Source organism: Panthera tigris, chromosome X, assembly GCF_018350195.1.
Source record: "Panthera tigris isolate Pti1 chromosome X, P.tigris_Pti1_mat1.1, whole genome shotgun sequence".
NCBI classification, from domain to species: Eukaryota; Metazoa; Chordata; class Mammalia; order Carnivora; family Felidae; genus Panthera; species Panthera tigris.
The window spans coordinates 97,205,092-97,231,148 of NC_056677.1; the positions used below are offsets into that span (position 1 = coordinate 97,205,092).

Below are 26,057 nucleotides of genomic sequence, written 5' to 3' on the forward strand. Positions count from 1 at the left end.
TCTACTGACAAACAGATAACAAATATGTGGTATATATATACACAAGGGAGTATCACTCGATCAAAAAGAATGAAATCTTGCCATTTGCAACAACGTGGATGGAACCAGAGTGTATGATGCTAAGCGAAATAAGTCAGTCAGAGAAAGACAAATACGATAGGATTTCCCTCATATGTGAAATTTATGAAACAAAACAGATGAACATAGGGGAAAGAAAGGACAAATAAGATCAAAAGAGAGAGAGAGGCAAACCATAAGACACTCTTAAATATAGAGAACAAACTGGGGATTACTGGAGGGTAGGTGGGTGGGGGGATGGGCTCAATGGGTGATGGGCATCAAGGAGGACACTTGTTGGGATGAGCCCTGGGTGTCCTATGTAAGTGATGAATCACTAAATTCTACTCCCCCACCCCCCCCCCCAAAAAAAGGGTCAGCCACTTAACTCACTGAGCCACCCAGGTGCCCCAACAATGCATGATTATTAATGAAGGTTTGGAAACGACTACAATGTAGAGGGAAAAAACAATCCAATCCTGCAGGCACTGTAACATTTTGACATATTTCCGGTCATCTATCTCGTAAAATTCCCCATTCAAAGAATCTTGGCTGGTTCTTAACTTTAATCATTATAAAATATTGCATCCTGTTTTACTAAAAAAAAAAAAAAACAAAACACACAAACCAACCCAGAATTATGGTGTTCTCTCTCTACTGATGCTAACTATAAATCTTACTTGAGTCCCATCTTTGTTTTGATTTTGGCTCTATCTTTGGAAGTCTAGTTCTTGCGGAGGTGAGTTTGGGGGTTAGGACCTAGGCTTGGCATCCAAACTACGAGCCTTGCTCCTATCATTCTGGGAATTGTCTGGATCAGATCTTGGCTGTGTCGATTGTTTATCTGAATCCTGTCAAGACTGATTTTTCTAGAGTTATGAGAAAATCTGCAGAACCAGCCCCGAGCAGAACAGCTTTACTAGTTTTCCCAAGGGAATAAAATTGGTCATTTGAGTTTTCCTTGGGCTTCAGCAGACTCATTGAGTTGATTCTACCTTGAAGCTCATGGTACACTTGAATCTGAGGCACTGGTCCCTGCCATGGTCATTTTGACGTGAATCAGAATCCCCGGGTTTATCTTTAATACTGGCTAAGCATCCACAGCGTGCCGTGCCCCGATCTGAGCATTGGGCCTATAACAATGAACGAAACAAAAGTTTTGCTGTCATGGAGCGGACGTGCTTCTTTCTGTCATAGGCTCTGCTGCTGTTCAGGACAGATGGACTTCAAACCCTCGAAGCCAAAGAAAGGGGGCCCCGACGAGGATTTTTCCAACGTTCTGCCCCTGGGGTACTCCTGGCCAGTGTCTAAGGTGACCCCTCATTCCTACCAGGCCCTACTGGGAGCTCCTGAGATGAAATCTCAAGAGATTCACCATCCCCAAGCCCAATTCTAATAATAAGAACTACAATAATGACAACTAACTTTTACGGAGGCCTCTACGTTGCTTTCATCCCTATTATTTCCTTCCTTTTGCTAGCTTTGGGTCTAGTCTGTTCTCTTCCCAGTTCCTTCGGGTGGCGAGTTAGGTTATTGATTTGAGCTCTTTCTCCCGGACAGGGAGGAAGTGCTCTCCAGAGGCGGATTTCATTTGAACCTTGCAACAATTCCTTGAGGCATCAGCTCTTGTGGTCCCCATTTTACAGATGGGGAAAAGCAGGTCTGAGAGACGATAGGACTGGCCCTAATTCTCGTGGCGGCACCGCAGGCATTCGAAAGGCCTGCTTGCCTTTATAGCCCATGTTCTTAACCCCTGTGGACTCCTATCTCCTAACTATTAGGGGCAGGAAAGGGATGTCCCATACTCAAGTGCAGGGAGTTTAATTTTTTTTTTTTAATTTTTTTTAACGTTTATTTAATTTTGAGACAGAGAGAGACAGAGCATGAACGGGGGAGGGGCAGAGAGAGAGAGGGAGACACAGAATCCGAAACAGGCTCCAGGCTCTGAGCGGTCAGACCAGAGCCCGACGCGGGGCTCGAACTCACACACCGTGGGATCATGACCTGAGCCGAGGTCGGTCGCTTAACCGACCGAGCCACCCCGGCGCCCCAGTCTTGGTATTTCTGACAGAACTGTATACCGGGAGTTCATCTCCCACAATCTCCCAGGTGATCTGAATGCCACTTAATCCATGACGAATCCTGTCCCTTCAAGGGATCCAGCCATTGGCCAATTCCGTAGTTGCGTGGCTTCTATGCAGCATTGGGTGTCAGGACCCTCAACCGAATGCTGTCAACCACCCTGTCATGTAGGGTTGTCACCTTGGCGCCTAAGGGAAGTTTCCCGTGCGGAGGTCAAACTGGCGGTTGATGGTTCGGGTTCTGTCAATACGCTACCCTGTCTTCAGCCCTGTTTCCCAGAAGAAGGACTAAGGGACTAGGCCAAAGATGTGAGGAGGGGGCCCAAGCCAGCCATTCCGGCAAACTTGCCTTTGAGCTATTGCAGCTTTCCCTCCCGGCTTCATTGTGAGAGGAAATGCCTCTAGAATCCTTACCTTTAATGCCCCCCCCCCATCTCTGCCATAAGAGTCTCTCTGTTGCCGGGACTAAGAGAAGAGGCCTCCAGGAAACAGGGCTCCCCTTTCTGAACTGGAGAGCTAACCGTGTAGCACTTGGTCATGGATAGAGTAAAACCTTGCTTTGTGAGCATGATTCGTTCTGGTCAGGCGATCAGCCCAAGATCATGGAGCCCGTAAGCAGCAGACTGTCTGACTCAGCCACCGTAGTCGGAACAATCCCACTCCATTACCTCAGTGACGTCGGATCCCCCGGCCCAAAGTGCACTTCTGGGTACATATGGGAGCATAGGTCCAAACGTAACTCCCAAAACAGCTCGGTGCAGACTACCAGTCCCGGTTCTGGGCAGAGTTCTGGAAACATAAGATCTCTGTAGAAGAAAGAAAAAAACACAGCGGTCGGAATGCCTGCACATTGACAGTGGGACGCGACCCTAATATACTTGAAGCATTCTTGGGGTGTGTCCAGAGAAGTGAACATGGTAATGCCAGGCCACACTGCGTGCTGGGTGCCAGGGAAGCACATCACGCATTTACACGTTCTCCATTCTTTTTTTTTTTTTTAATTTTTTTTTAACCTTTATTTATTTTTGAGACAGAGAGAGACAGAGCATGAATGGGGGAGGGGCAGAGAGAGAGAGGGAGACACCGAATCGGAAACAGGCTCCAGGCTCGGAGCCGTCAGCCCAGAGCCCGACGCGGGGCTCGAACTCACGGACCGTGAGATCGTGACCTGAGCCGAAGTCAGGTGCTCAACCGACTGAGCCACCCAGGCGCCCCATCTCCATTCTTTACAATAGCCCTGCGGGGTAGAATCAGCCGAGAAGCAAGCCCAAAGTCCCCCCGTGCTTGTTTTTTGGCAGAGCAGGACGAGGGAACAGAAGAGGAGCAGCCGAATTAGGCACTGAGGCTTGAGTTCACTATTACCTGCAGAGATCTGCCTCTCTGGAGCTCTGGAGAGGGGTAGATTTTACTTGCAGGCTCAGGATCCATCATGAAGATGCTGTCATGGGACAGGGCTTTGCTCCCCATGTTGCTCTTGGCCCTGAACGGGAAGAAAGGGGTCTTGGAAAAGCAGCCCAAGGGCCACAGGAAGTGAAGATACGTGTATATGCATAGAATGATACGTATACCATAGACACGTCAGAAAGAGGGCACATGTGCTGCCATAGAAAGTGTTCCACGAGGGGCGCCTGGGTGGCTCAGTCGGTTAAGCGGCCGGCTTCGGCTCAGGTCACGATCTCGCGGTCCGTGAGTTCGAGCCCCGCGTCGGGCTCTGTGCTGACGGCTCGGAACCTGGAGCCTGCTTCAGATTCTGTGTCTCCCTCTCTCTCTGCCCCTCCCCAGCTCGCACTCTGTCTCTCTCTCTCTCTCTCAAAAATAAATAAACGTTAAAAAAATTTTTTTTAAAGAAAGTGTTCCACGAGACAGTAAGTGAAAAAATAAAGGATAGTACGGTCCCATGTAATACATATGCCTATATTACATACATACATAGTTTATGATCATAGAAAAAAGTCTGCGAGGATATCCACCAAATAATTAGTGGTAGTTCCCTCTGAGAAATGGCACTGAGGACAGGAGGGGGATTTTAATTTCCTACTTTATGTACTTCTCTATAATTGTGAGTTTTTAAATTACCGACACACATCTTTTTTATATAATAGTTTTGAGATGTGGTTTACGTACCATACAATTCACGCATTTCATGTGTACAATTCAATAGTGGCAGCCCTGTGGCATGGGGAAAAAGACCCTGAGTCTTGCTGTTATCTTTTTAAAAATGTTTATTTATTTATTTGGGGGGGGGGGGAGAGAATCCCAAGCAGGCCCCACACTGAGTGGGCTCGATCCTTGAGCCATGAGATCGTGACCTGAGCCAAAATCAAGAGTCAGATACTCAACCGACTGAGCCACCCAGGCGCCCCTGAGTCTTGCTGTTATTAAGGTGAGAGTTATAAAAGATCTTTCACACTCAAATTTCTCTCTAGTGTTTTTGTTTTGATTTAAAATATCAAATATCTGCCCAGGTACTGGAGACTCTCATTCACCAGATCTTTTCCTCGTTCACACGAGGGTTCTGTGATACATGTGTCCTATCCTCTAAATCATCTTACGCACACGTCCCACCCCACTGTCACCCCCAGATTGCTAAACCCAGAAGGAAATACCTTCTGGACTGGGAATTAAGCCAGGTTGATGACAATTAAGCACTAAGACAAATCATAGAAGTTAGAAATGGAAGGAGGAAGGCACAAAAGGCTCCTTTTGGAATGTGGGAATTTATTAAAATTTCAACCAAAGACATCACAAGAACACTACAGACTAATATCGCTTACGAATATAGATGTAAAACTCTTCAATAAAATACTAGTAATCCGAATCCAACAGCTGGGGGCACCTGGGTGGCTCGGTCAGGTAAGCATCCGACTTCAGCCCAGGTCATGATCTCACAGTTCGTGAGTTCGAGCCCCGCGTCGGGCTCTGTGCTGGCAGCTCGGAGCTCGGAGCCTGGAGCCTGCTTCAGATTCTGTGTTCCCCTCTCTCTCTGCCCCTCCCCTGCTTGTACTCTCTCTCTCTCTCTCTCTCAAAAATAAATAAACATTAAAAAAAACCTGAATCCAACAACATAAAGAATGAGACACTATTACCAAGTAGATATGATGATGAAAGGCTGAATACTTTCTCCCTCAGATCAGGAAGAAGACAAGGATGTCTGCTCTTGCCACTTCTTTTTTGTGGTTGTTGTTATTGTTAACGTTTGTCTGTTTATTTATTTATCAGTTCTATCGATCTACAGTCAATATCCTGTCGATCACTCAATAGTGGTATGATTTGTGAGCTCTGAAACACGTCCGTCCGCCCATAACCATCTCCCCCACGGTTTTTTTTTTTTTAAGTTTATTTGTTTTGAAAGAGACAGAGCACACGAGTGGGGGTGGGGGGCCAGAGAGGGAGGGAGAGAGAGAGAGAGAGAGAGAGAGAGAATCCCAAGCAGGCTCTGCGCTGCCGGTGCAGAGCCTGAGGTGGGGGCTCGAACCCACGAACCGTGAGAACACGACCGAAGCCGCATTCAAGAGCCAGACGCTTAACCAACTGAGCCAGCCGGTGGCTCAGGCAGACACCTGAGCGCGGAGAAAACCGCCGCCGCCCCCCCCTGCCCCCGGGGCCTTGGCTGCCTTGGCGGTGGCCACAGCCCCCCTGAGCTTACCGAGGCTCAGTCTGATCTTCATGAACTGGCTTCAGAGCAGAGATGTTGATGTTGCCGCTGGACAGGCTTGGTTTTAGCTTCCTCCCTCCCCCGGCATCCTCGGGCTCTTTTTTCTTCTTCTTGCCAAAGAAGCTCTTGAAGACTTTAAACTTGGATTTCTTCTTTCCTGGAGGGTAGGAAGGCAAGCAAGGCAGGGTGTGACGGTGGAAGGGAGGGACAGGGGAGGAAACAGGGCCTTTGTGACACGAACGAGGACTGGGGTCCCCGGTGCCCCGCAGATCTCGGCCTTCGCCCACCCCCCGGCACCATTCATTTGGCCTGTTCTCTTGTTCACAGCTCAGGATTAACAAAGCGGCTGAGTCTCTGGGGAGCCCGGAAGCTCAGGCCCCAGCTTGCGGCCTTTGGGCCGGCCTCTAAGCTGGCGCAACTCACCGGGCATCAGCCCGCCTCTCTATCTCCCCCACCAGCCCACACCTCTTTGCTGACCTAAGACGTTCATTCACATGCAGCAGTTGTTAAGCCAATAATGATAATAATAAGAAGCACCGGGCATCCCCCTGACTTCGCCCTGGTGGCCGGAATCATGGCAATCCAGTTGAGGACCCCCGGAGTCCCTGGCGGGGGGCTGGTTCTGCCCTGGCTTGTGTGTGAAAGGGTGCAGCCCCACGGGGTGAGCGCTGTCGGGAGCGGCGCAGCCCTGGAGGCCGTCCTCAAGGAGGTGGGTTATGAGGTAGGGAGACGGCTGGGGATTGGGAAGAAAGGGCCACCAGGGAAAGAAGCTGCCTGTGCCAGAGGCATGACAGAATCAGACACCAAAGGGTTTTGCAAGGGGTGCGTGTGTGCGTGCGTGCGTACAAGCGTGTGGGCGTGCGTGTGTTACGTGCACTGTGTGCGTTCGTCAATTACTGCCAGTTGGTTTGGATTATCGACAGGGCTCCTGCCCTCTGCACACGCAAATAACTGAAAGTTTGCTCGATCTACAATAACTACCAGGGCGGCAGCGCGGAATGGGAGCTGTCGATGCTCCTAAGGCTGTTTGGGCTTTTGTTAGTCTCCTAACAAGCACATGTGCCTTTATCGGGGCTCAGCAGGAGACGGGCAGGGACAGGGGAGTCCGTGCTGCAGCCTTCAGGGGGAGAAATCAGCTCTTACTCAGCTTTCGCGTGCAATCGTTCACCAGCGGAGCTGTCTCATCCCAATTCCTAACAATCTGGTGTGTGGAGGGTCTATTGCCAGCATAGCAATGCTGGGCTGGCAGGGAAAGGTCTGGGCAAGGGGGTGGGGGGTGGGGGGTGGTCGATGGGGCTGCCACTAGAAAGGCTTAGTGATGTAATGGAAAGTACCACCCAAGAGCCAGAACACTCTGGAATCCTCGGCTTGGCCCTGCTATCGGTTAGCTCTGTGACTTCGGATAAGTGACTCAACCTCTCTGGAACTCTACAGGGAAAAGAAGGGATCACACTAATCAGCATCTCCCAAAGTGCGTTCAGAGGACTGTCGTACGTTATGTCTATTGCATGAGAAAGGGATCTGTGGTCCGGTCGTTCTGGAAAACGCTGGACTAGACGAAGTTTAGAGCTCTGCTTTCCAACAAGACTTTTCTGGAACTTCAAGATGCCCACGTGTACGGTGAAGCTCTATGATACTGGGCAACAGCGTTGTCTCCCAAGTGCAAAGAACCAGAATGTCTGGCAAAACACGCTGGCTGAACTAGGGTTCCTTCTAGCTCTGAAACTCTATGGCCTATTTGCAAACTGATTACTCCCAAACCCGCCTATTAGAAAGGTTTCTAAACTTCAAGGCCTGCCTTAAGTCCAGTGTGCCACCAATCACGACAATGAACCCTTCTCTCTGCACACCTAAAGCTTGACTGTTGGCCCTCCAAGTTTTACATCTGAATGCTCTCTCATCTATTCATCCATCCGTCTATCCATCCATCCGTCCGTCCGTCCACCCATCCATCCAACAAATATTTAAGACCAAGCACTCACTATGCTTTGGGTATCAACGAGAAAGGAATGAGATATAGTTCTGTGTCTTAGCTACTGTCCCCGACATCAAGGCTGTAGGCTGGCCCTCGTCGGCATCTTCTTTAGCATCCAGCACAGCACAAGGCACACAGTAGCACCCAAGGGACAGCTGAGTCCTTTGAGGGGTGCAGGATACCAACACAGCTTGTCACTTCCCTTACATTGAGATCACTGAGCAGAGTCATCCTTAAGCATCCTATAATTTAAACACTGGCCCTTGCCGGGGTTGATATAAATTGTAAATAACGTACGTAAAGAGCTTAACATAGGATCTGGCATGTCGCAAGTGCTAATGAATGTGGCCTAGCGCTAAGGAATCAACGATCACTTGTTTCTTTTCTAAAAACTTTTTTTTTACGTAAGCTCTAAGCTCAATGTGGGGCTCGAACTCATGACCCTGAGATCAAGACTTGTATGCTCTACCAGCCTGAGCCAACCAGGCGCCCCCATAATTCCTGATCTATCAATTCTGTCTATCTACGGTTCATATCGTATCGATCACTCAATAGTGAACCGTACGATATGCATGATTAGAAGCAGAAGCCAGCATGGGGTGGGGCAAGAAGACTATAGGACTGTTTGCTTGATCATCAATGCTTCAGTAATTTCCGTTTGCGATGGCTCAGGCAATTTCTCATCTAATAGGATGTACCTAAATAGGGTCACGGTTGGGACCACCTTGGCAAATCTACCTACAGACAGAAAGGATAAAACATGAAGATATAGCAGGAAACGTAATTTGTCCAAGCTTGCTTCTGTAATTGTTTCAGGAAATAATGAAACTAATTTCTATGATAAATTACTTAATAATCATTAAATAATAAGTTATTTTCAATGATGCTTGGCCTCATCGAACATTCAGTGCGAAGGTGCTGAGGAGCATGCTGTACAGTGGAGGCTGGCTCGAAAATGACCAATATTTTGTCCTCTGGCCTCCTCTCTTGATCTCCCCGTCCCCGAGTGATTTCTAAAATTGATTCAATAGTGAGATTTTTATGAAAATTCCTCATTGCTACATTATACCAATTGTTATAACCAGTTCTTTGCCGGAAAAGGTTTACCAGCTGGACCTTGGGGGGGGGGGGGAGGGGCGGGGAATGCCCTTATCTGTGGCATCTGCCCATTGCTCTGGTGTAAATACACTGCGGTCAAGGGCAAGCTCCCACATGCCATTTGGGAACAGATGTGCACCTTCTCCCGAACCAGAGCTAAATAATTGCTGCCCAGTAAGGACGGACTGGCCAGCGTCCCCTCACAAGTGGGAACGAGCACACCATTATCATTTTAGCCTCTGCAGACACTGCCGTGTATCACCCAGAAGGAATAAGATTTATTGGTTGTTGCCTGGCAGTCCCCTTCTGGCCTTCTGGAAGAGGAACAACCTGATGCTCAAGAGTATTTAGAAACACGGCGAGTTTTGCCCCTCTCGCTTCAAAATCCCAGAATAGAAGGCAGGAGAGCATCGGCGGCCGGTGGCTCGGCTTGTGACACAATCTAGAAACGCTTAATAATTGAATAAAAACACTTCTCTAAACTCTTCAGGCTATACAACTGAACGTACCAAGCACAGTCGTTGTATGGGCGGACAAAACAATGCACTCACACATTTTTATGCCCCTAAATTAGCAACGTGTCTAGTGACTTTAGAACCATAACCGGGTGCTAAGAATTTAATTCTGCATATCTTTCAATCTCCCCCCAATTTTCCATTCCTGCCAGGCAACAACAACAACTTGTTTTCCCACGAGGGTCCAAAATACCTTAAGTAATGCATGTCTCTTTTCAACCATGGGCACTAGAAAGAAACTTATGTTTCCATTCGTCCCTGTGGGGTAGCGCTGGGTATGGCGGTGGGAGAGCTTTGTTGGTGGAGCTGGGGGGAGGGGGCGGGGCACCAAGACACGCTAACCACCACACGTGGCAGGTTGGTGGCTCACTGACCCAGGGCAGTGGACTTGGAAGCCAAGACTTGGTCTCGCAGGGGATGGTGGAAGCTGTTTTGGCTTAGGAAAGCTCCCCACCCTCAACCACATCAGATCCCATGTATGGAGATGAGCCCTGGGAAATAGATACAAATCTGGGAATTGTCCACATGCTACGTTTTGTTTGTTTGTTTGTTTGTTTTTTGCAACCCTAATGAAATCTGACACAGTGGCCATATATCCAAGTGCACGAGCTGGCCTTTTGAGCCCGGCACAGGCTCGTTTTCAAAAGCTGCTTAACTGCAAAGGGTAGGTGGACCTAGGCAGCAGGTAGAGGTCAAAACCCACATTTGTATCCAGCAATGTTTACGTAGGTCACCTCTACACTGGGTAACTCGTGCCCCCACAGGGTACAGCAGTGGTGGTCAGTGAGCTGCCGGCTGACAGCTGTCTGCACTTCTCCTGTAACAAAGCCATCGATTTCCCTGTCCAAGTCCAAGGACTATGTATTCCCAAACAGTCAGCAGCTTTCAACATCCTCATCCAATGAGGGCCTGTCACGTGCCAGAAAACAGCCCATGGAAAGCCGTTTTGCCCCCCAGAGAGGAAAACACCATTAACTCCAAGGAAGAAATCATTGCTTCCGGGTTGTAGATTTCCTTATCCACCACGCACACAGGCAGCCCATCTGGGTTGAACTTAATGGGCTGTAAAAATGCATCGCATAACGGTTGACTTTGTTCTCTTGCATCGCTGGTTAGAAAGAAAACATTTCTAACTAGCCTTCCTTTCCGTCAACCCCCACACAGCCGTGTCATTCTCTGATTAGCAATGACCAGTTCTAAAAACATACCCAAATGTTTGGTCGTTTAAAAACAAAATCTTGGGAACAGAGAAAAGGCACTTCCTTACCTCCACTCTTCATCAAGATGAACCGCATTGCCACCTTCTTTTGTAGGCATCTAACTCATATCCAAAGAGGTCAGTTGGTTTGGTTGTCGGAGCTGCCTTGGTGGAGAGGCCTACCGTTCATTTATTTATTCATTCATCGATCGAATATTTGGGGTGTCTAATTACTCTCTCTGAGACCCGCTACTAAACATTAGTGACACAGAAACGAAGACCCAAGCTCTGTTCTCAAGGATCCATGCACCAAGTTCAGCATCCCCCGCCCCCCATCATCACTGAAATCATGCCCCTGGAAAGCCACAACAGAGTTCCAGTCTATCCTTCCGGACCAAGTCTTCCACATCATGCAACTGCTAAAGAACACTCAACGAAACTTGAAAAACCACCCAGTGAACTGTTACATTTAGTTCTGTCTTTAGACTCAATGTCTTATTTTATGTCTGATGGTTCCTTTCTTTGGGGGGTGGGGTGTCAGTGAAGTTCATCATTTAGTGACCTTTGCCTCCCTTACATGATACTCTATCCATGGCCACGCATCACTCGTAGCTGGCCCCACAGTTTACGGAATGGATTCACACCCGAGTAAGTTTTACAAAAAGCAGTTTTGTAAATTGAGTCGTATTTAACAGAAGCTTGTGGTGGCATCTTTTACCTGTACTCCCCCCTTTACTCCTCAAACTACAAACTTATCTGTTGGTTAAATCTGGACTACTATCTATAGTATAACTTCAGTCAAATCTCTTGGATCATGGTAGGCTCCGATTTTTTTTTTTTTTCTGATTAAGCAGAAATACTTCTCCTGCCTTAGCAAGTAGAACCCGGTAACCATCCCCACAGAGGACTGCAGGGCCTCAGACAAGCCTTCTGATACCAGAGTTGGACACAAAAGAGAAGAGGTAAAAAGACTGCAAAGTAAATGTGCACTGGGTCTAATATTATTAGAAATTTGATATGAACTCGTTTGCCTGTGACTTCATTTTTTCCCCCTAGGGGTTCAACACAGTAAAGAAAGCTAGGTCTAGTTAGCAACATTTTACTGGGCTACTTACCCTCATCACCGGCCTCTAGAACTTCCAGGCTTCCAGAAGCTTCCCTCAGGGATTCAGCCATAGTAGGATCACTACAGTAAAATATTGAGTGAAAAAGCAAAAGATCATCATCTGCTATCCACTCATTTTACACACTCATTTTGTACTTGGATGTGTATCCATTCACACACACACACACACACACACACACACACACACACAGTTCCACCTGGAGATATGGGAGAAGCAACGGAGTGAAGAAATTCAGAAGCCCCTCAGAAATCCCAGGGGAAGACAAGAGAATTCCTTGGGCCAGGAGCACAAATTTTTTTAGAGAAATTCTCTTCCCATCACCACCCATTTCTCTGCATCTCTTTAAAGCAAAACGTTAAAGAGTTACCTCATCTATACTTACTAGGCTTATGTCTTCACTTCTTGTTCTCCTGGGTTCTCTCTATTCAGGCTTCCAACCCAACCTACTTCTAAAACCACTCTACCAAAAACTGCTCTGGCTAAATGCAACCATCAGTTACTTGACTTCCCTGCACCATTGGACACTCCCCCTTTTTGTATAATGTTATCGCTTTGCCTTTCTGAACATCACACTCCCTGAATTTTCCTCCTACCTCATTGGCTGTCCTCAATCTCCTTTGCTGAATCTTTCTCCTCTCCCCAGATATGAAACATTGTTGCACCTAAAAGCTCTGTCCTTGGCCCTCTTTATCTACAATCATTTCCTAGACCAGTGCCATTAAATAGAAACATTAACATGAGCCACAATTGCAAGCCATGTATGGAATTTTTAAAAATATTTATTTTGGGGAGAGCTCGAGCGGGGTAGGGGCAGAGAGAGGGGGACAGAGGGTTCGAAGCGGGCTCTGCAGCAGACAGCCCGATGTGGGGCTCAAACTCACGAACTGTGAAATCATGACCCGAGCCAAAGTCAGATGCTCAACTGACTGAGCCACCCAGGTGCCCCCACTACGTCTGTAATTTTTAAATTTCCAGGAGCCACACTGAAGTTTTAGCTCAACAGAACCAACACATTATCATATTTTAGTTAACTCAACAGAGACCAAATATTAGCAACTCCACGTGTAATCATTCTAAAACTAATGTCAATGGGATATTTTACATTCTTTTTTTTTCATGCGAAGTCTGAAATGTGGTTTGCATTTGACGTGCACAGCACATCTCAATTCGAGCTGGCCAATTTCAAGTGCTCAAGGGTCCCATGTGACTACTGGCTACCATCCCCTAAATGATCTCGTTCAGAGCTGAAATACCCTCTATACACTGGACTCCAAAGTTTCTCCCTCTCGACTGGATGTCTTCTCTGAACTCCATATCCTTATAACCAACTGCCCAGCCAACATCTCCAACCAACAGCGCATGGAACTCTTGCTTTCACTCGTACTCAGTCCTCTCCCACCCCAGTTTTCCCAGGCTCAGAAAATGCCACTAACCGAATGCTCAGACTGAAATCTAGGAGCTCCTGATTCCTCTCTTTCCACCGTATGCCACAGCTAACCCGACAGGGAATCCTGTGAGTCCTTCCTTCTACGTATTTCTGTAATCCGACCATTTCTTGCCTCGGCTGAACCGCCATTAGCTTGTTGCTGCATTACTGCAATGACCCCACTGGTCTCCCTCCTTCCCTTTTTGCCTTCTTACTGTCCACACAGTGGCCACATCGGTCACGTCAGTCCCCTGCTCGACCTCCCCCCACCCCAGTGGCTTGCCATCGCGCTCAGAGCAACATCCCAGCTCCTTATCCTGGGCCCTATGAGATGTGGCCCCACCCCCACGCCCCCTGACTGTCAATTCTGCTACCCTCCTCCTCTGTCCCTCTGCTGCGGCCTCACTGGCCTGCTCACTAATCTCCAACACACTCCAACACACAATCAACAACACACTTTCAGTCTCAGGATCTTTGCACCTGCTGCGCCCTTTGCCTGGAGGGCTCTGTCCCCCGGTAGTTGCATGGTTGACCCCTTTGTAGCATTTAGGCTAGCTCAACCATCCCCTCCCAGAGAAGACCTCCGTGAGCATCTTAGTTAGAGCCTCCTGTCTCTCTCCGTCACATGACCCTTTATTAGCATCTTTATAGCACTCAGGGCCACCTGAAATTATATTCTGTATTACTTGTTTCTTGTCTGTCTTCTCTACCGGAACTTAAATTCCCCAAGGTCAGGGGCGTTGTCAATTTTGTTCATCACTGAGTCTCCCGGCCCCTAGAACGGTACGTAGACGCAGCAGGCACCCAAGAAAGGTTTGTTGAATGAATGCCTACAGTCAATAAAGGAAGGGGAAGGAATGCAAAAGCCGTCTTTGTGGTCAGAAATCTCTCTTTTTTTTTTTTTAATGTTTATTTTTGAGAGAGAGAGAGTGCACGCAAGCGGGGGGGGGGGAGCAGAGAGAGGGGAGGAGGAAAGAGGATCCGAAGCGGGCTCCTTGCCGACAGCAGAGAACCTATGCGGGGCTGGAACTCACAAACCGTGAGATCATGACCGGAGCCGAAGTGGGGCGCTTAACTGACAGAAACACCCAGGCACCCCTGCGGCCAGAAGTTTCTTACAAGTAGAGGCATCTGTAGGAGGCAGAGGAACATTTGTCCTGGGGGAGGAAGCTCCTCGTCTCCCAGCTCCAGGACCCTGGGTGTGGAGCCCCACTCAGCTGGGCTGGGCCCGGATCCTCACGGAGGAAGCTTCAGGAGCAGATATGCTGCCTCCTTCTACTTATAGCCTCCACCACCAGCAACCCTCTTTCCCTTTGCCCTCAGGCTGACTTTCTTAACCAGCGCTTGGCCTTCCGAACATCTCCTCCGAGAAGCATCCTTGTGTTTCTTTCACGTGTCCCATTAAGGCTAATACAAATCTGAAGTGAATGTGTTCCTTAGTTAGACCAGGGCTCGTCAAGCGTGACCTTTTGGGGGCGCCTGGGTGGCTCAGTGGGTTAAGCGTCCGACTTCAGCTCAGGTCATGATCTCTCTGTTCGTGAGTTCGAGCCCCGCGTCGGGCTCTGGGCTGATGGCTCAGAGCCTGGAGCCTGCTTCGGATTCTGTGTCTCCCTCTCTCTCTGCCCCTCCCCCCAAAAATAAAATAAACATATATATAAAAGAGTGGCCTCTGGTCTATACTTTTATTTATTTATGACATTTAGCAAAAACTGTCACCTCACTGATATCTCAAAAAAAGTCACAATGTTTGCTCTCAGATAACACTCTGACCACGAGCCTCCCCTGCTTCCACGAGTTCATCAACTTCCTGCCGCCCTCAGGATGAAAGCCAAGTTCTTGATGCTCAAGGCCCTCTGCAATCTGGTGTCCCCTGCCCCCTTCCATTGTCCCAGAAGTCCACCCCCGCTCACACCCTCACGTCCAGAATCGCCAGTCATTCCCCAAACACGCCACGTCCTCCCACACTCTGGGCTCTCCACAGGCTGCTTGGCCTAGAATACCAATGCCCTAATCCCCAGCGCCTTGAAATCCTACGCGTTCCTCAAAGGTCACCACCCACGCATGCCCCATGCTCTCGGTCCTTTGCACACGCCTCTGTCATAGTTGACATCACCTTGAAGACCGGGACCGCATTTTGCTCATCTGGAGATCCCCAACACCTAGCGCGACACCAGGCGCATCGAAGGTGCCCACCGCATGTTCTTCTGGATGGACCCGGGAGCAGGGAGTGGGGGGTGGCTGCGGTGACGAATGGGAAATCGGTGGCAAAAGTGGCGCCCTTTTCAAACAGACGGGGGCAAGACGATTCACACTTGCGGTAAAAAATCCCCTGTGTGCGAAACCCATGTAAAAGCTGGCCAGCTGAGTAAGGAAAGAGGAGATAATGTAAGTTTTTATCCAGAGCCACTTCCAAGGAACATAAAGTCATGTAATAATGGTCACTGGGAAGGAAAAAAAAAAAAAGAGAGAGGTTAGAGTGGGAGAGAGCCAAAGCATAAGAGACTCTTAAAAACTGAGAACAAACTGAGGGTTGATGGGGGGTGGGAGGGAGGGAGGGTGGGTGATGGGTATTGAGGAGGGCCCCTTTTGGGATGAGCACTGGGTGTTGTATGCAAACCAATTTGACAATAAATTTCATATACTGAAAAAAAAAAATAATGGTCACTGGGAAGCCTGGCCCCGCAGAGACATGGAGTTTCGTTATGGGTCATCATTTAAATGCTTGCTCGCTCTCTCTCGGCCGACCCTAGATGCTGAGGCCTCGGAGCTGACTTTCGCTTCTCAGACTGTCTGACTTGAGGGCTGAACAAGGGCTCTAGGGGGTAAAAAAAAAAAAGAAAGACAAAAAGGGAATAAGGCCTGTCTTCCAAGGTTGTTGACATTTTTTAACCACAGCCCGGTTCAGGTTCAAAGATTCGGAAGATTTTGCCTGATAGCTTTGTCCCCCTTCCCAGAGTGGGGAATGCTAATGGAAAGCAGCTGGCCTCTTTTTTCTTTTTTTTTTTTAAATAATCTGGAAGGGCTGAAATGCTTTTTTTTTTTTTTTTTTTACATAGAGCCCGTGGTGGGCAGAATCCTAATACGGCCCCGAAGATTGCTGCTCCCCCCCTAGTGTGCATCCCCATAAATCGCCTCCCCTTGAGTGTGGGTGGGCCTAGCCTAATCAGGTAAGCTCTTCTGAAAAGCCTGTCCAGAGGTCAGACAGACAAGTCAGAGAGATTCGAAGCCACGGCAGACACTCTCCTTTTGGCCTGGAAGGAACAAACACCTATGTCGTGCTGAGGACCCCGTGGCAGGGAATGGCAGGTGGCCTCCAGTAACTGAGGCCAACCCTTGGCCGACAGCCAGTCAGAAAGTGGGGACCTCAGCCCTACGGGCTCCAAAACCCGAATTCTCCCAACCAGTCAGTCTGGAAGAAACCCTTGAACCTCAGAGGCGCCCCCAGCCATGGCCGATACACCGATTGCAGCCTGACGACCCCCTGAGCAGGGGACGCAGCTACACCGTGCCTGGGCTCTCGGCTCTCGCAAACTGAGAGGTAATATATTTGCATTGCGTAAGACACGAACATGCTTGTCATTTGTTACACGGCAAGAGAAAACAAATACAAGTCCCACAGGCCTCAGCTCCGGTTGGGGAAGAAGGCAGACGCGGGGTAAGGACGTAAGATGAAACACAGAACTCGGTAAGCAGTCCTCGAGGGGATCCTCTGCTCTCGTCCCCCAGCCCGCTTAGCTTCCTCATGCTCCTAGGAGCAGATGTGGGCGCCCTCACGGTATCCCGGGTAGAGGAAAACAATATATATTTTTTAACGTTTATTTATTTATTTTGAGAGAGGGGCGGCGTGAGCAGGGGAGGGGCAGAGAGAGAAAGGGAGACAGAGAATCCCAAGCAGGCTCCGTGCTGTCAGCGTGGAGCCCGATGCGGGGCTTGAACTCATGTACTGTGAGATCACGACCTGAGCGGAAACCAAGATTCGAATGCTTGACCCACTGGGCCACCCAGGCGCCCCGAGGGAAACAATCTTGATGGTCATTTATCCTGGCTCGGAGAGTCCTTGGGTGGATATGTGCCCAACGCAGAAACTGCCACGTGGCCTTTGGTGGCACGTGATGTGATAGGACACCTTCAGGGACTTCCGCAAGCCCACGGGTGTCAGCAGGAAGACGTACGAGGGATACAGGGTCACCTCTCTACCCTCCACACTCACGCCTATGGGCATTTGACCACCGGAACCATGAAGGAGATGCCTAATCACGCTCTCGGGGACTCCCGCCTCGGACACCTGCTCTAGAGAAATTGTCACCAGGGACTTTCTCCCGCTCTAGGAGGCCAGAGACAAATGAAAGCCCGCCGCTCCCTGCTTCCCCGCCACAGGGAAGCCCATTTCAGGAATACCTCTTCTCTCCCTGATCGTCAGCCAAGGAGCATATCTCTGTCCCGGAGACTGGAGGCAGCCTCAAAAGAATAGGTGTCCTGGCGGGAAGACTGCTGGAAATTTCTGTGGAGATCCGTCCCGCCGCTAGAAGAGAGCAGCGGGAAAGGTCCCGCCTTGTCTTAAGAGCAGCAGTGACAATAGCCGCGCTGGCTGCAGCCTCTTCTCTTCCTCCTCCCCTTCTTCTTCCTTCTTTTTCCTTCTTGGTGTCTTCTCCTCTTCCAGTGGTTCCATTTTAAGGGGGCGCCTGGGCGGCCCAGTCGCTTGAGCGTCCGACTTTGATTCAAGTCATGATCTCAGGGTTTGTGGGTCTGAGCCCCGTGTGGGGATCTCTGCTGCTCAGCAGAGAGCCCGTTTTGGATTCTGTTTCTCTCTCTCTCTCTCTCTCTCTCTCTCTCTGCGTCCCTCCCCTGCTCACACTCTCTTTCAAAAATAAATAACCATTTTTTAAGAATGAACAAAAAGGGGGTGCCTGGGTGGCTCAGTCAGTTGGGTGTCCGACTTCGGCTCAGGTCATGATCTCGCGGTCCGTGAGTTCGAGCCCCGCATCGGACCCTGGGCTGATAGCTCAGAGCCTGGAGCCTGTTTCGGATTCTGTGTCTCCCTCTCTCTCTGACCCTCCCCTGCTCATGCTCTGTGTCTCTCTGTCTCAAAATTAAATAAATGTTAAAAAAAAATTAAAAAAAAAAGATACTTAGCATGCCTCCAGTTCTGCCTTTTCTTTCCCTCCATCGCTCCTCACGCACCCCCCCCCCCCAGGGCAAACCAGTAGAGGCTCAGAAAGAGCCACCTGACGCCACCCCCAACACTTTAGATCCTCCGGGGGGCTGCAAATGCAAAGAACCTGGCCTACAGCGTTCTTTCTGCCATCTGTCTAGTGGCCTCAAAGCCTAGCTGATGCGCAGCCCCCTTCTGTCCTGTCAGTCCACCCATCCTACGATTAAGGGAGGGCTCCGGTCTTACAGTGAGCATTACAGTGAATACAATGAACGAAACTGCCGAGTCCTTACTCGGTGCCGGGCAAGCGCCGTGAAAACTGGTCTCACGGGCAGTGTTGACTGAATCCTCACAAGGCCCTATGAGGTGGGCATTGCTACTTTCATCCCCGTTTCCCGGAGGAGGAAACGGAGTCTCGCTGAAATGAGGTCACCCGTGCAAGGTCGCACAAGCAGTAAGTCTTAGAAGAGCCAGGACTCAAATCCGGTCCCGGAGGATTTCAGAGCCCAGGACTCAGCCACCGTACTCTTCCTCTTCGTAACTTGGCCAAATCTGCTCCTGCCCCCAAAGAATCTCAGGTCCTGGCCTATGAAAGGACCCGAAAATTGGACAACTAGCCAGGTCACTATCAGCCCCTAACATCTTTTGCAAAGATTCATTGGCCATGTTAACAATGAAGAGTCCTGCTCAAAACGGGGTCCCCGGACACACTTATGGTGGAGGCGTCACACAGTATTACAGGGGACAGGTCTACAGCATGGGCCCCTTGGGTGGCCAGGCTGAAGTAGGGCACCCACAAGGGAAGCAGGAAGCATGAGGACCCTGGGGGAGTCAGGGTAGAGCCAGAATTGAGTCAAGGGCCCCCGAGGATGGATTTCGCTGCTCAAGTCCTTCCCCAGCAGAGTGGCTTTTAATTTTATGACGTATTTGTTGTGGTTTCTGTGATTACAGCTCCTAGCATTCAATGATCCATCTGTTTTGGGTGTGTGTGTGTGTGTGTGTGTGTGTGTGAAAAAATCTCCAAAGAGGGGGAAAAAGGCAAAGGGCGAAAGGGGGTGGCAGTGCTGGGGCCGGGCGTGAGTTCTGCGTGGCCGCGGGGATTCTGTGCGCCACGACACAGAGGCTTCCTGGCCTTTGAATTCGAAAGGCACGGAGGAGAGGAGGGGGAACCAGGAGAGAGAAAAAGGAGGAAGAAAACCAGGCCACAGGAAGGTGCCCCCACGACAGGCCGCACTATCCGCCTTCTATGAAGGTACCTTGTAGCTTTTTGGTTTCATCAAGGCCCTTTAAGCTCACGGGGTGGGGGCGGGGGGAGGTCATCTCAGCTTCACCTCCTAGGTACCGTAACTAGCCTTTCACCTCCCGGTTCTGAAGGGCAAGAGACAGGGGTCTCAGAGCGCCCTGTGCCTTAGCAGGGGTGGAGGGAGGAGAGGGGAGAAGAACAGGGGATGCCGCCGTCCGCAAGAGGCACACGCCTCCTGAAATGAAAACGCATCCAAGAATCCGAGAGCCCTGGTCATTCTCGGTCAAGGTGATACCTGAGAGCCTAAGGCGTCAGATTTTCTTAGCCCTGAGCCCCACAGACAGCCCTGCAGCCAGGCAGCGGGAGGCAGCTGCGGCCTTGGAGTCACAGGAAGCCTTACCCAAAGGTTCCCCGACCCCAAAATCTCTCCCTTTCCCCCAACCGTGACATTGCCGTCCCTTGCCACACGGCCCCAAATACCCACCATTGCAATCATTCCCTCCGAACCAAAGTCAGAACGGTCTCTCCCAGGACCCCCCCTCTCCTTACCACCCCGAAGTCCTTATGCAGACCCGCAATGATCCTCCCTATTCTGCGGATGAGGGAGACTGAAAGGCTGAGTAGCTGCCCAGGGTCCCACGCGAGTACGCGGGGAAGGCAGGATTTGAGCCGAAGTGGCCGGGGGCCCAAGAGCGCTGCATAAAATGACGCACTCCCTGGTGACGACGGACCAGGACACGTGAGGGACAGGAGAACGGTGTTTGATCAGGAATCGGGAGGCCTGGGGCCTGACTCTCCCCTTCCAACGGTTTCTCTTTGTGGCCTTGCCGCCCAGTGATGCCTCCTCACTGGGCCTCAGTTCCCCCATGTGTAACGTGAGGAGGTGAACCAAAACCTATCACGTGTTCTCTTATGACGTCCTATGACAAGGACCCAAAGGCTAAACTCTAGGGTAGTGACTACACGGCGGAGGGGTCTGTAGCCCCGAGCGTCTGGGACCAGGAAGCCGGAATGTGCGTTGCTAGGATGTGTGGTACAGGGGGCCAAGGTGAGGCCAGAGAAGCGTGTCCGAAACACGTTGCAAAGCCAAGTCCAGCGGGGAGCAGCAAAGCCAAGCCAGAGAACTAAGATCGAGACGTAAAAGAACGAGGGAAGGCGAGAGTGAAGAGGAAAGAGCAAACGAAAGAATCAGGGAATCGAACTCGTGCAGCCACGGGAAGTTCTAAAGGCTGCTTTTGTGGGTGGCTCCGTTTATAGCAGCAAAAGGGGGGGGGCGCCTGGGTGCCTCAGTTGGTTAAACGCCCAACTTCGGCTCAGATCATAATCTCACGGGTTTGAGCCCCGTGTCGGGCTCTGTGCTGACCGCTCGGAGCCTGCTTTGGATTCTGTGTCTCCCTCTCTCTCTGCCCCTCCCCCTGCTCATGCTCTATCTCTCTCTGTCTCAAAACTAAATAAAACATTAAAAAAAAATTTTTTTTTCTTAAATAAAGCGGCAAAAGGGACTACAAGGGACCTATCCGTGTAAGGCTGGGGTAATCATGAGAGGCCTGATAGATGAGACCCACCTTAAGATGGGCCCTCTGCTGGGAAGAAAATTTGTTCACAGCTTAAGCCCTGAGGAACTTACTGGAAAGTCAGCGTGGGTGAGTTAGGGTGGGGGCAGCGAGGGCAAATGACAGCCACGGACCCTGGGTGACCGGGAAGAGCCTGGAAAATCTGGTCCACAACGATGTGCTTGGAGCACTGAGTCACGGGCGGCACCTGCTTCCCTTACATCCCCTCTGCCTCGGGGTCAAGTCTGCTCTCATAACTGACTCTCAGACCTCTTTGGTCCAGTGCCTGGAAAAGAAGCCAGAAGCTCCTGGAGCGCTCCTGACGGGCCACAGGAAGGAGGCTCTAGGACTGGGGACATTAGACAGCAGGTGATTGGAAAAAGGAGCGCCCCAGAGCCTGGCTCTAGTGCCCGGGAGCAGCGCTTAAATGGGGGTGGGAGACGGCCGGCCCCCCTCTCCCCACCCCCACAACCCCGACGGACACCGCTCTGTCGTCCACTTGAGGGTGATTTCCACTTGGAAGCACACAGCCAGCATCCGAGGAATAAATGAGATAGTCCGTGAAAAAGAGCACAGTGCCCCGGTACAAAGTAAGTGCTCACTAAATAGTAGGGTTTTTCTAAAAACTACAACAGATAGGGACGCGGGTGTGGGAAATGAGTTCGAGGCGGAAGTCGACATCCCGTATAACAAACATGCATTCGTGGGCCCTCAGCCCCAGGGATTCTGATTCCCCATTGGCGGCGGGCCCAGAGATCTGCTTGTTCTATAAGCTCCCAGGCGGGTCTGAAGGAGAGGGTCCCAGGCATCCCGCTTTAAGGAAACCCTGTTGTGAATCATGACTGGGGCAGCCATGTCCCAGAAATGGATGGCAGGGCAAGGGTAGTGAAGAAACAGCAACTTGAATGATATCTCGAAAGAACTGTGATCACAAAGGAAGGTATTTTGTTTTTCTAATAAACATCTCTAACACGTGAGCCCCCAGCGGGGCCCATAGCAACTTTTGGAGATTTGACATTCCAGCTTTGCTGTTAATTAGCCGTGAGGCCTTGGCCCGCCAAGTCCCTCCCCTGGGCCTGTTTCCTCACCGAAGAGCTAAGGAATGCAATTAAACTTGGAGTCTAGGATTCCTTTTATCCCAGGCATTCTAGGATTTTCTGATTCATTGAGATAGACAATCTATCAAAATCCCCAGTTCTTCCCCAGAGAGGCCAGATTCTGTCGAGGCCCACTCTAAACCCCACCTGAGCTGGCCAACAGGGGACCAGCCTACAGAGCAGACCCTTCAGAAGCCTGTCAGTATTTTCAGAAAACTCTCCTACTTTCAGATTGTTTAGAAACCTAAACTATTCTTTCCATTTTAAAAACGCACAGGGGGCACCTGGGTGGCTCGGTCGGTTAAGCGTCCGACTTCGGCTCAGGTCATGATCTCGCGGTCCGTGAGCTCGAGCCCCGCATCGGGCTCTGGGCTGACGGCTCAGAGCCTGGAGCCTGCTTCCGATTCTGTGTCTCCCTCTCTCTCTGCCCTTCCCCCATTCATGCTCTGTCTCTCTCTGTCTCAAAAATAAATAAACGTTAAAAAAAATTTAAAAAAAAATGCACAGGCTGTGGAAAATAATATGGGGTTTCCTTTAAAACATAAAAATAGGGTCACCATATGATTCAGTAATTCCACTACTGGGTATTTACCCAAAGAAAATGAAAACACTAATTCAAGAAGATATACGCACCCCTATAATTATGGCAGCATTATTTACAAGAGCCGAGATAGGGAAGCCATCCAAGTGTCCATTGAGAGATGAATGGGTAAAGAAGACGTGATACACACACACACACACACACACACTGGAATATTACTCAGCCATAAAAACTGAAATCTTGCCATTTGCCATAACATGGATGGACGTAGAGGGCATTGTGCTAAGTGAAAGAAGTCAGCCAGAGAAAAACAAATACCATATGATTTGACTCAACTCATATGTGGAATTTAAGGAACAGAGCAAAAGAATAAACGAAGAAACAAAAGAGACAAACAAAAATCAGGCTCTTAAAGACGGACAACAAACTTGTCTCCACGGAGCCAGGAGATCATGACCTGAGCCGAAACCAAGAGTCAGACGCTCAGCTGACTGAGCCACCCAGGCGCACCCCTCCCCCCAAAACAAATATTTTTAAAAAATCTTTTCAAATCAGGAATCCATCCCTATCAGGGAGCTCCCTGCTTCCTCCAAGTTGGAATAAGCAAACGCAGGCCATTTCTGCACGAAATAAGGATCTTTGACAACTGACGTCTGGAGCCACGGGCGCAGGAGAAACGAACATTCATCACCTGTCACAGTAAAATGATCTTCTTCAACAACAGGTGATGGAGGAGGAGTGGGGACTGGGGACTGGAGACCCCCCCCCCCCCAAGTATCACAAATGAACAGTGAACTAACACAGACGCCTCGTCCGTATGCTTTATGTAGACTCATGGGAGTAGACGTTCCCTGCCTTCTCTACTAGGCTCTGCTTAACATGTGGGTAGGCAGGTGTGCTCCCAGGACCGTTTCCTCTCCCCAACCCCCCCCCCCCATCATGGACGTCAGGAGAGTCTCCCTCTGACTTGCTTCTCTGTCCATTTCCCCCGGAACATTTGGGTTTAGGGCAAAGGAAGATTTGATGCAGCAAGATCTGAAGGAGGGTGGGGAGGTGACACGACCCACAGCTTATATGGGCCGGGCCTTGGCCCCTGGGGCCCACAGGACAGAAGATAAGAGATAAGGACCTGGCTGATGTAAAAACGCAACAGGACTTTATCAGTCTTCGGTGGCAATCTTTTCTGAAATACAGTGCCTACCGTTTGTTGCTCTGTCCTTACCCCTATCTAGGTGTTCCCACCCCTGTGTCACTTGTTTCTGTCCTTTCTTGTTTCTGTTCTTTATTTTGAACACCTCCCTCGTATGCTATGGTAGATAACTGAACAATATTGTTATAATCTTGTTGTGTTTGCGACAAGGAAAACAGCTTCGAATGTTCAGATTTGAGGAGTAAAATGTTCTGTTTCTCCTTTCAAAAAAAAAAAATTCAAGTAAGTTGCCTTAACAATATGGAGCCCTTTGTTAATTTTTTCCCATTGAGCCTGGGCCCCAGTAGATGGAACTCTTCCTCTCCCTAGAGGGCTCTGAGGGTTTTAAGGACAGAACCTCAAACAACGAAGATCTTCGCAAGCTGTGTGGCCTAGAACAAGTCATATCATTTCTTCATGCCTCAGTTTCCTCAGCCATGTAATGAATCTGTCTGCGAACAGAATTTGGGAGACGGAGGGAGTAGGTGTTTTGCTTCCTGGGCAAGTCACTGAGCTACTCAAAATCTAAACCTCCTTCTCTGTCAAGTGGGGCTAAGAGCAGTGCCTTCATCATAGGCTACCTGTGAGGACTCATCCGTTTAAGAACTGTTTGTTGAGCCCTGCTATGTGCTAAGAAGAGATCAGAACAGGGCACAAAAAAAAAGAGAAGGGTCCTGCTCTCACAGGGGACTTGGTGAACTAACTCACGGAAGGCTCTGGGCATGAGCGTAACGTATAGTAAACACTCAGTACATGTAAGCTATTCTCATGATTACTCTCCCAAGGTATTAATGACCTATGGCCCCTGTTCTTCGTCAGTGTCCCGAAAGCACGGGGTAAGACTTCCTGCAGTTTTCCACACTCTCCAGGACCCCCCTGGTGGCCCGCTTTGTAAAGTGACCATCGGCACCGAGGGCTACGGCCCAGGGCTGCGTGAGCACAAAGCCAGCTGGATCCAACCCCTGCCCTTTGCCCGTTATTAGCCACTGGGTCCACCGGCCACAGATACGGCTTGAGTTTGAATTCCAGATGCCCACCGAGCCACCCAGGCGCCCCGGACTTTGGCTCAGATCATGATCTCCCAGTTTGTGGGTTCGAGCCCCGAGTCGGGGTCTGTGCGGACAACTCAGAGCCTGCAGCCTGCTTCGGATTCTGTGTCTCCCTCTCTCGCTGCCCCTCCCCTGCTCACACTCTGTCTCTCTCTCAAATAAACATTAAAAAAAATTTTTTAATGAAATAAATTCCAGATGCCTAGGAAACCCACTGTCCCCAGAAAGCCTCTCTCTGAGCACACAGAGCACGATGGCTTCTTTCAGGGAACCCCCAGGCTCAGGTGAGGCTGCTCACGTCCCTCATGAACACTATACTTGTGACCAGCTCAGAGCCTGGTGCTCTGTCCTTTGTCCTCACCTGTCCCTGAACAGTTCAGCCTGCTCTTCTGGACATGACAGTGGCCCAGCAGAGAGAATCCTTTCCCTCTTTCCTTCTCTCAAGAAAGGACTAAACAGGGACACCTGGGTGGCTCAGTCGGTTAAGTATCTGACTTCAGTTCAGGTCATGATCTTGTACTCTTGAGTTCAAGCCCCGCATTGGGCTCCGTGCTGACAGCTCGGAGCCTGGAGCTCAGAGCTTGGAGCCTGGAGCCTGCTTTGGATTTTGTGTCTCTCCCCCCAACCCCAAATGCCAAGCTTCTGTGCGCACTTAGAGTGGCTCCTGGACTCTCCTGCCACACGCTTGGCTGGGTGACAGAGGGAGGAGGACCCGACGTCGTGAAGAGCTCCCGGTTTCCGTCTGCTCTCCGACACAACCTCCCCACGTCATCTGCAATATTAAGGCGACTCTACCGAGGCAGGAATTTTGTGCCGTCTAAAAAAAGAGCACTCTTGTGTGCAGACTCATACCATAAATCTGACACTTACAGAGGGCTTTGTGCTATTCAGACCACTTCCGGGCGCCTGGGTGGCTCAGTTGGTTAAGCATCCGACACCTGGTTGGTTGCAGCTCAGGTCATGATTTCACAGCTCATGAGTTCGAGCCCCATGCTGGCTCTGCACTGTCAGCACAGAGCCTGCTTGAGATGCTATCTCTCCCTCTCCCTCTCCCTCTCTCTCTCTGCCCCTCCCCTGTTCTCTCTCTCTCTCTCTCTCAAA

General features: G+C 50.0%; 1 protein-coding gene across 9 annotated transcripts in view; it reads right to left on the reverse strand.

Annotated features, from left to right (window-relative positions):
• KIAA1210 (KIAA1210 ortholog) overlaps positions 1 to 26,057 on the reverse strand; it is a 57,335-nt gene that overhangs the window by 25,121 nt on the left and 6,157 nt on the right. For 4 of the 9 annotated variants that reach the window (XM_042974672.1, XM_042974668.1, XM_042974669.1 and 1 more), the window contains exons 2-5: positions 11,695 to 11,765; positions 5,785 to 5,950; positions 3,501 to 3,618; positions 2,807 to 2,944 (exon numbers count right to left, since the gene is read on the reverse strand). In XM_042974672.1, the coding sequence (XP_042830606.1) occupies positions 2,807 to 2,944; positions 3,501 to 3,618; positions 5,785 to 5,950; positions 11,695 to 11,755 (483 nt within the window). In that variant the 5' untranslated portion in view covers positions 11,756 to 11,765. Of the gene's footprint in view, positions 1 to 2,806; positions 2,945 to 3,500; positions 3,619 to 5,784; positions 5,951 to 10,648; positions 10,775 to 11,694; positions 11,766 to 12,088; positions 12,292 to 15,245; positions 15,494 to 26,057 lie in introns of those variants that run through there. The other 5 variants (XM_042974665.1, XM_042974674.1, XM_042974666.1 and 2 more) reach the window with 3 other exon arrangements.